A 9,919-nucleotide genomic window follows, 5' to 3' on the forward strand; every position below is an offset into this window, starting at 1 on the left:
CACAAAAAATATGGACCATTAACATCAAAAGTTTGTCTACATATTTCCTTAAAATTACAAAACAACTGCCTTTATTCTTTTGGTTGTAGCTCAAAGCAGTCTCCATTCGTTTGCTAATACACTTATCTGCTTAGAAACTACCTAATTGTGCTTTAAGACATTATGCCACATTCTAAAACATGTCAGCCTTTGGCAAGTGTGAAAAGAAAGACATGCCTACTGCATGGTAAATCATAATCAAAAGAAGTTACCATAGTGATTTTAAACTACGTTTCCATGCCTTTTCAGGAAAAAGCCAAAAAACAAAAAGGAAGAACTCCCATTCCTGGGGAAAAGAGGATTCTGGTGACTTCAATGAAAAATGACCATATGCCCCAGGAAGAGACTTCTGGATCAGTCAGGTATAACTGGAGCTAAAATGGATGCCTACTGAAAAGCATGTTTATAATAACTTGATAAAAAATCTGTTTCTCAAGGAAGTACATTGATCTGATAGAAAAAATATAGTATCTATATTCTTTCCTCTTCTTACCAATATTCGTGTTAAAGCGTGAACATACTCACTCTCCCCATCACCCTTTTTAAATGCAGGAAGAGTTTCTAAATTTGGCTCTCTAGTCTGTTTGTTTTTAATTTTCACTTTAATTTTAGATAGCAATAAGAAATTGTATGTTTCTGTCCAAGCTTGGTATTTCTAAGGTGTCTTTCACTGTTTCTTACACATGAGGATAGAGTCACAGCTGGTGTAATTCAGCCTAGGCCTATTGAAGTCAGTGGAACTACAATGATTTACAATAGACAAAATCTGGCCACTAGTATCTAAATAGCCACTGCCTCAGTTTCCTGGACAAAAGCAGGTGCTGGTTGTTGGCTTCTGGAGGAGCAGAGCTGACAGCTTTTGCTATCAACATAATCACTATTCGAAACATCTCCTAGGGTGCTAACTAGACATGGAGAAAGAGGCTCAAACCTAAAACATGCCAGATGATTACTGGGGGGACAGGTCAAACTGGTTCACTGATGGCTGGGGTTTGATGCATTGAACAGATCATTCTGACAGGCATTACAAATAGTTGCTTCTCAAGAACCATATGGAGCCTTTAGGAAGAGTATTTATCCCCTGAGTGACCATGGGCTGGGATTGCTTTCAGAAGATGGCTCTTGTCCCTGATAGCATGATTACTATGCTTTCTCACACACCACATTCCTTCAGCAAACAGAAGACATTGGTAGCATGGGGAAGAGCACAGGGCAGATCAATGTATATTTATCTTCTATGTTTTGGCAGGCTTTTAATAAGTCAGTTGCAACTAGAAAGTGAAAGCCTAATATTACAATGTAACAAACTCCCTTCTGTTATTAAAATGGAATCAGAGCCATGGAGAATTTTGGTCTAAAATTTTATTTTGTTGGGTTTGTTTTTTGTGTTTTTAATCAGAAACAAATTGCAGAGGCAGCATGAAACTGAAATTGATCAAGGGAAGAATTCAAAGATGCAGAAGAAGAGGTGCAACATGTAGTGAAAACAGTTCTCTGAATGTTGAGTCCCAAAGCATTTTTCTGGACAAACTAAACTACTGTAAATATTTACTGAGCAGGATCATTGGAGAACAAATAAGAACCTCATTAAAAACTAGGAAGCCTTATTCCACAATTGTGAAGCAGTATAAACAAAACTCCAACACATGGAGATACAGCATTTAGCCATCGTCCTTAAGCTGATAATGAAACATTCCCACTTGGTTCTGTACAAAAGAACAGGAAGCCAGCTCTGTCCACCAGCTAGAACTCTGAGAAAGGTTTCCTTTTTGTGAAAAGTAGCTGGATTTGCAGAAAGTCCCTAGCTCGCTGAAATCAAGAAAAAAAAAGGGGGTGGGGGACAACACCTCCAAAAGGAGACCTTTTTAGAGCAGGGGGTGGGAGGGAGGGAGAATATTCTGACCCCTTGGCAAGGCAGGATCCAGGAATTAGAGTTCCAGATTGGCACAAAAACTTTGCATGGCGATGGGTCTCTTTTAGAAATCTGTGCCTTTAGGTTGAATAAAGAGCTGAGTGTGGCCTCAAGCAAATTCAAGCCTATCATGTTGGGCAGTGGTACAAGAGAGGGCCTCTTTCTGTCAGGGTAGGGATGGGAAATGAAGCCTGGAGAGAATAGACGGTAGATCTGAAAGGTCAAACTACAAAGTAAACAAAAATCATTTGTAAGTACTGACTGATAATAAGCAGTATTAGTTAACAAGAGACAGCATTAAAAATGAGGAGGAAACACAGCAAGGCCCTCATTGCAAAAGTACTGTCCACTGCAGTTCCCATTGAATTCTTCTGAAAAACCAGGCAAACATTTTCAAAAGAGAATGCAGAAGCAGTGCACATTCACGACTCCAGCTGAAGTCAGATACTCAGGACCTATGAAAATCAGATGGAGACAATTGAAAACCTGACAAGTGTTTGAATATGAGATGCTAGATGAAAACTTAAATTTAGGGGAAACCCGTGACAAAGTGACTTGTTCCCATAGAAACTGAAGCAACTGACACTGTTACTAGAGAGGGCTCTGTTTGAGCAATAACACTGCTCTACAGCCAAAATGCTTCTGAAATAAATGTAGTCAAACTTTACTAATTCTGGGTCACTGAGAACGAAAATGATGCTTAAAATTGTTGATTGGCTCTAGTTTTCAAGATATGCTATTGGGTCAGTATATACGACCCTTGACTTGGGAATGGTAGAGGATAAGTGAGTTATAAAGGGAAGGGATCTCAATTTAAACCAGAAATGACTAAAATACATCTTTGACTGGATCTATGAATAAATCTATGACTGGGTTTGGACAGTACTTGCTTTTTAGGCAAAACAATGAATGATGCAATCTGAAGCTGGTATTGCGTCATACATGATATGAATTGCATCATGTTATTCCTAGAAGTCCTGGATGATGCAATCATAACGAAGCTTACATCACTCTGCTGAACAAATTGCCCTATATCAGCTCTAGAAATCATACAGTGTCGTGCTCTGTTATTTGTCAGTGTTTGATTTTGCAAAGGGACACATTTCTGTTTAGCCAAAGTGAGCAGAGATGCCTCGTACTTGTGTGAACAGTGCAGATAACTTCTGCTATGTTTGTGGTGAAGTGACTTTTGCATCACAAAAGCGCAGTATAACCACTATGGTTAAGAAAGTCTATCACCTTTATTTTGGCTGCAAAATTGGAGATCAGGACAAGAGGTGGGCCCCACACATATGCTGCAACACTTGTGCAACAAATCTTTGCCAGTGGTTGAACAGGAAAAGGAAATCTATGCCTTTTGCAGTGCCAATGATTTGGAGAGAGCCAACAGATCATACCAGCAATTGTTACTTCTGCATGGTGCCTCCAGTTGGGAAAGGTGTGTCAAAGAAGAAAAAGTGGACTGTGCATTATCCAAACATTCCATCAGCTATACGCCCAGTACCCCACGGAGAAGGACTGCCGGTTCCTGATGCACCAGAATCATTCTCACTTGAGTCAGACGAGGAAGAGGATGAAACTTCTGGTCCTGAACCATCAATGTCACAGGACCCACATTTTCTCCCATCCTCCTCCTCTGAACCACACCTCATAACACAAGGTGAACTGAATGACCTTGTCAGGGATTTGGAACTACCCAAGAGTAAGGCAGAGCTGTTGGGCTCCAGACTACAGCAGTGGAATCTCCTGGCAGGTGATGTTAGGGTTTCCATGTTCCGTGACCGTCAAAAGGATCTTGTCCCATTCTTCTTCATGGAAGGTGATCTTGTAGCCTGCAACAACATCGATGGTGTGATGGCAGCCCTCAACATCGTTCACAATCCAGATGATTGGAGACTGTTCATTGATTCATCGAAGACAAGTCTTAAAGCTGTTTTACTGCATAATGGCAATGTTTTGCCATCAATTCCAGTTGGTCATGCAGTCCATATGAAGGAAACCTATGACAACATGAAACAACTTTTGAGGTGCATAAACTATGACCAACATCAGTGGCAGCTTTGTGGTGATTTGAAGGTTGTTGCTCTCTTGCTTGGTCTGCAGACTGGATACACAAAGTACTGCGGTTTTCTCTGCGAATGGGATAGTCGTGCAAGAGATTCCCACTACATCAAGAAAGACTGGCCACTCCGACAGTCATTGGAGCCTGGGAGGAAAAGTGTTCAGCATCCACCACTTGTTGAATCAAGGAAGATTTTGTTACCACCCTTACACATCAAGCTGGGTCTGATGAAGAACTTTGTCAAGGCCATTGACAAAACACAAGCAGCTTTCGAGTACCTCCGTGGAAAATTTCCAAGGTTAAGTGAAGCTAAGATAAAGGAAGGTGTCTTTGTTGGTCCTCAGATTCGTGAACTTCTTCGAGATGATGCATTTGACCATGCACTGCGTGGCAAGGAAAAGACGGCATGGAAAGCCTTCCAATTAGTGGCAATAAATTTTCTCGGAAACAACAAGGCAGACAACTACAGGTTGTTGGTGGAAAACCTCCTCAAGGCATACAAAAGCCTTGGTTGCAACATGTCACTAAAGATACATTTTTTTGCACTCTCATCTAGATTTTTTTTCCACCGAACTGCGGAGCAGTGAGCGACGAGCACGGTGAGCGATTTCACTAGGACATTGCAACAATGGAGAAATCAGGGCAAATGGAGCCCATCAATGCTTGCAGACTATTGCTGGACAGTGACAAGAGATGCTCCATTTAATGAATACAAGAGACAAGCCAAGAAGCGCCGAGTAGACACTGAATAGGACTAAACTATGTACATAATAGTTTTTTGCCTTTTGTTTCATAATAAATTTTATTTATATAACCCTTTTGCTGATTTTTAAAGTGTTACATAAACAGGACAGGTGAAATATTATCATGTAAAGCAACCATAAACACATGAAAAGACCTAGGTTTACAATTTATGATTAAAACTCTACTATCTACACAATATACATAGACATAGAATGTAAAAACTTAAATATCTTAGAAACAGTAGCCAATCAGTTGTTTTAATTGTCATATTTGAATTCAACACATCAAAATACATAATAAATAGCACATTTTATCTCTGAAGCAGACGACTTCTCAAAAATTGTAGACCAGTGTAATAGTAGCCAGCATTCAAAGCAACAGGTATTTAAGCCCATGGTTACTGAGGTGAGATGGCTGTTCATTAGGGCAGCAGAGCCCAACCTCTCTCATTGTAAGAAACAGAGCGGACACTGATGGCAAACGTTTCCTTTTACATTTCCTCCCGAAGTCCTTTCCTCATCCAGGGGTACTGCATTTATTTATCAGAACCTAAGGCGCTCATAGGCCCTTTCCACCTAGCATCTCAGGTCAGATGCATCTTTCTGAGTCATTAAACAGCAAGAAAAAAAAGAAGCAAACAGTCTAAACCATCACTAAATCCCCCTCCTCAGCTCTTTTGGCCACAGTCTCTGTACAGGCCTTCTGGCATATTCTGCTGATCTCGCTAGGGCCTTTCCTAGCAAAGGCCAGAAGGTTATGTACTTCCTGATGTGTAGGGCTAATTAACAAGGGCCATCTCCCAAGTACTCCTAAATGTTTAACCCCTGCTGGTCCTCGATACCACCCTGTAGTGTGTAGAGAGGGGTAGTATGTTTTATTTCCAGGGACCAAATTATGGTGCTTTCACCATGGCTGGTTTCTCCCCCTGAACGCCGAAAGAGCCATCACAGTAGCCTTTTTCAAAGACGAGGCCAGTATCGAAGTGTTCAGAATAGATAACTATAATTATAGTTACAGGGCCAGAGCCTCAGCTGGCGTAAATTGGTGTGTCACTCCATCAGAGTCAACGGAGCAATGCCACCGTCTGAGGATCTAGCATGATAATTAGGTAAAGGGTTGATGCAATGGCACAGTGGACGTTATTAGTTAGACAAAGAGTGTTACTATTATTGCAGGTGGCATTTCCACTTAGCTTCAATGTAAGCTCTTACCTTGAATGTCTGGGTTTTGATCAGTGATTCTCATACTGTGGGCCACGCAGAGCTGGTAGCATGCAGGCTGCAACCAGGTGGTAGCTATGCTGATTACACTATGCTGATTACAGTTACAATGGCGGCACACCAAGGGCTTATGGGAGTTTAGATTTGGTGTGCTAGTGCTTAACATTGTAGAATGACTGTTTTAGATTCACAGAATCAATAAAAGGCTAAAAGATATTTAATGGACATGAGGTGTCTACCATAAATACACTAGACTGGAATTTGATCTAGTTTTTATTTTATTTTGAAACAGTGTTTTACATATTGCTGTTTTTCTACTTGCACCAAGATTTTGTAGAAATGTTATTCTTCATGGCTAGCTCAGATTTGTATATTATTATTATGGAGATGAAGCAAGATGTGGTATCTGTTACATTTTTGCATTCCCTCATCTTTAAGTCAGCTCCCAGTTTTCTGCATGCCTTTTTATTATAGTTCATTATCTTTCTTCTTTTAAAAAAAAAAAAAATTAGTTCCAAGCAGCTAATTGTTGTTGGCTGCATACAGTACCTAGATAATGTATTTACCTATGTTTATATCATATGAAGTATGTATTTAGTTAATCAATTGTAAAGTTTTCATTAAAAGCACCTTTTTTACCTATTTAAAATAGATTTATATTTTACTAATCACAAAATGGTCCATTTGTTCTGTGTAATAAAGTACAATATAGTGTTTGCAGTTAATTTCTGAAAATGGAATAACCAGACCATGCACTTTATTAAACATGTTACACGCAACTGTAAATAGGTTAATCATTCTGTCAATCAAGATCAAAATAATGTATGGTCTTTCCAAATTGTATCTCTTACAGTGTTTTGCTCTGCTATTTCAGTGAATTGCTGAGTTGCAGCATTCATATTAACCTACTGGCTATGCATTTTACTCACCTATTTCTCAAACGTTTTTAAATTGATGGAACATACTTGCCCATATCTGAGCAGCGTGGCCCTGCTGACCACCCTCAGCTATCAGAGCTATGCAGCTAGTAAGAATGCAGTTTTTAAGCTTCAAGTGGCACGTACATTTTATACACTATTATAAATTATACAAGAAAGATACAGCATTCCATCACAATTAATATGTAGTTTAATCAATAAAACCTGGTGGCATTATAGCCATTGTGACTCATCCAGAAATTACTGAATTTTAATGAGAGAGACTGGAGATGGCATTTTTTCGTCAGGAATGTGGAAATGTGCAAAAGATGACCTCAAAATCTAGCCAACAGTGCCCCCTTATGGCAGCAAACATAGTTGTCCTTCCTTCTGATGAAAGAGATCCAGATTCTCTGGTAGGGCCAAAGAGAGAAAATGCAGCTTCACATCACCTTTCATTCCCTGGCTCTTAGGGCTGGCCAGGGACTATGTCAGCCTCCTCCCCCACATAAGACAGAGAAGTTTCAGAGTTGCTCTAACTTATGCCTGGCTTCCCCTGGCCACTCCAGCAGCTGGGGCATAGGACATACCTATCTCATAGAGCTGGAAGGGACCCTGAAAGGTCATTGAGTCCAGCCTCCTGCCTTCACTAGCAGGACCAAGTACTGATTTTTGCCCTAGATCTAAGTGGCCCCCTCAAGGATTGAACTCACAACCCTGGGTTTAGCAGGCTAAAGCTCAAACCACTGAGCTATCCCTCCCCATCTCACTTATCCCCCAAACTTTTCCCCAGACATGCCATCTGTGTCTTTGCCATAGAAGGATTTTCTCACTTCCCTTAGAAAATTATTCCATTGCCTAATAGGATGATTCCATTCTTAAAAATATTTTTCTACTAATCATCTTAAAATTTCCTTTTCTGAGTTTCAATTCATTAGTCCTAGTTATTTCTCCCCTTTTCCATGGTAAGTATGCCCTCTCCCTGGTTGATGGTGACACTCTTTCTGTACCTATAGACTCTAATTCACTGTCCACTGTCACAGGAGTGAACGTCACCCTTTTTGCAAAATTTTCCGATCTCTTCGCCACACCATGCATACACTTCACAGGTATTTTTCCCCAGGTGGCTTAGCTCGTATTATCTAAGCAGAATCTTATTGTGTTACCTTCTGTCCATATTTCTAACCTCGCAGTCTCTTTGCATTACTTCCCTGTTTTCACATCCTAATGCGGTGTCGTGTACAAATGTCATTAATATAGAATCATTGAAATGTAGAGCTGGAAGGGGCCTCGAGAGGTTATGTAGTATACGTAGAATGCTGCTTACCCCTTCTCCTGTATCATCAACAGGGATGTTAAACAAGACCGCACCTATGATCCTCTACTAGAACCACCCCCCACCTCACAACATCATTGTATGTTGTTAATCTCTGTGTTCATCCGATAACTTTCAGTCCTGGTGACAATATTCTTATCCAAACCAATTTGGATTACTATTGTAACCACGACTGTATAATTGTAGCAGCTTTCACTCGAGGCCAGCAAGCCCAATGGACAGGCTGTGGCTCAACAGTCCTTTCCACCAATTTGTAGTGGGTTTCACTCAGAGGCCAGAAGATGTAGTGGTCAAGCCGTGGTCCATCATTTCCAATGCTCCAGAGTTCTCCTGTAAGATGGGGTGGGGCAGGGCACGGAAAAGGTAGGTGAACCCAGTTCCTGCCTCTCCACCAGGGGTCCCAAGCCAGGGCCAAGGGAGGAGAGTCATGGAATGTCTCAGTTGCCTCTTCCTGGTGCACCTGCCTAGCTTCCCCTGGGTCGCTTAATACCTCCCCTCTGTCTTTTCAGTATGGGCCATGAGCCCACTCCTCCCCACCCCCAGCAAGAGTTCCCAAGCAATCTCAGCAGCTTCATTGGTCAAATAAATATTTTTAGCTCCTTCCACAGTGCTCAGTGATTCTCTGTCAGCAGGGAGTCGGGATGAGAAAAGGGTCAGGTCCCTACCCTCCCAGCTGGGGGTGGTCTTACCCTCAGTCCAGACTCTTCTTCTTTGGGGTGCTGTGTCCCCAGAAGCTGCACATCGGTTTCCTCCCTTCAGACAGTCCCTCATTCACTCTCTCCCCCTACTTGACATTCAGAGTCCCCTTTTGAGCAGATCCTTCATTTGGAGCATGTGCTGCAGCTCCTGCAGGGTGGGGTCCTTTTGACCCAGTACTGCCCCTTCACACCATTTATGGGTCTGTAAACTCTATCATAGTGACACTATCTCTAATGCTTTACTGGCATCCACATAGCAACACCTTCTGCATCCACACTGGTCTTCTGTTGAGGTTCCGCCCCCTCTCCAAATATTTGTTACACTTTTAAAAATATTTTTAAGTAGGGTAGGTCTTAGATTTACTAGCCAAGAAACATTTTGCTCCTGCTTTAGTTAAGTGTACTGTCTAGCATGGTTTCCAGTAATAAGAGTCCTCAGGATGCTGCTAATTAGCTTTACCGGCTGACAGCAAGGTCCCAGGATATAGTAGATGCAAACTTAAGGGGAAGGTACCCGTGCTTAATTTGTGCCAGAGCTGAGCCCTGGCACATCTAGGCTGGGCAGTTCATTGCCCCGGTACCTCTGGACTTCCACGTCGATTATGAAAGTAAAAAAATTGCTTGAGCCCCGGCACCTCTTTCATTACAAATTAAGCACTGGAAGGTACTCATCTAAACCCTGATTAACGTGTGGAAAACATGCCTTTTAGTGAAAGACTGAAGAAGCTTGATCTATTGAGTATCTCCAGGAGACAGTTAAGAGGTGACTTGATCATAGTCTGAAGTACCTTCAAGGGGAACAAAAATTTGACATTAAAAGATTCTTCAAGCTAGCAGACAAAGACATAACAGGATCCAATGACTGGAAGTTGAAGCTAGACAAGTTCAGACTAGAAATAAGAGCCAGAGTTTTAACAGTGAGGGTAATTAACCATTGGAACAATTTACCAGGGGTCATAGTGGATTCTCCATCACTGGCCATTTTAAAATC

The 9,919-nt window shown here is 41.4% G+C and overlaps 1 protein-coding gene across 1 annotated transcript in view; it reads left to right on the forward strand.

Annotated features, from left to right (window-relative positions):
• The window catches only part of EVC (EvC ciliary complex subunit 1), a 97,219-nt gene extending 96,854 nt beyond the window's left edge, over positions 1 to 365 (forward strand). Inside the window, exon 20 of the mRNA XM_065405510.1 lies at positions 289 to 365. Within this exon, the coding sequence (XP_065261582.1) occupies positions 289 to 365 (77 nt within the window). The remainder of the gene's footprint in view (positions 1 to 288) is intronic.
• Positions 366 to 9,919: the final 9,554 nt, after the last annotated feature.

This window comes from Emys orbicularis, chromosome 5, assembly GCF_028017835.1.
Source record: "Emys orbicularis isolate rEmyOrb1 chromosome 5, rEmyOrb1.hap1, whole genome shotgun sequence".
NCBI lineage: Eukaryota > Metazoa > Chordata > Testudines > Emydidae > Emys > Emys orbicularis.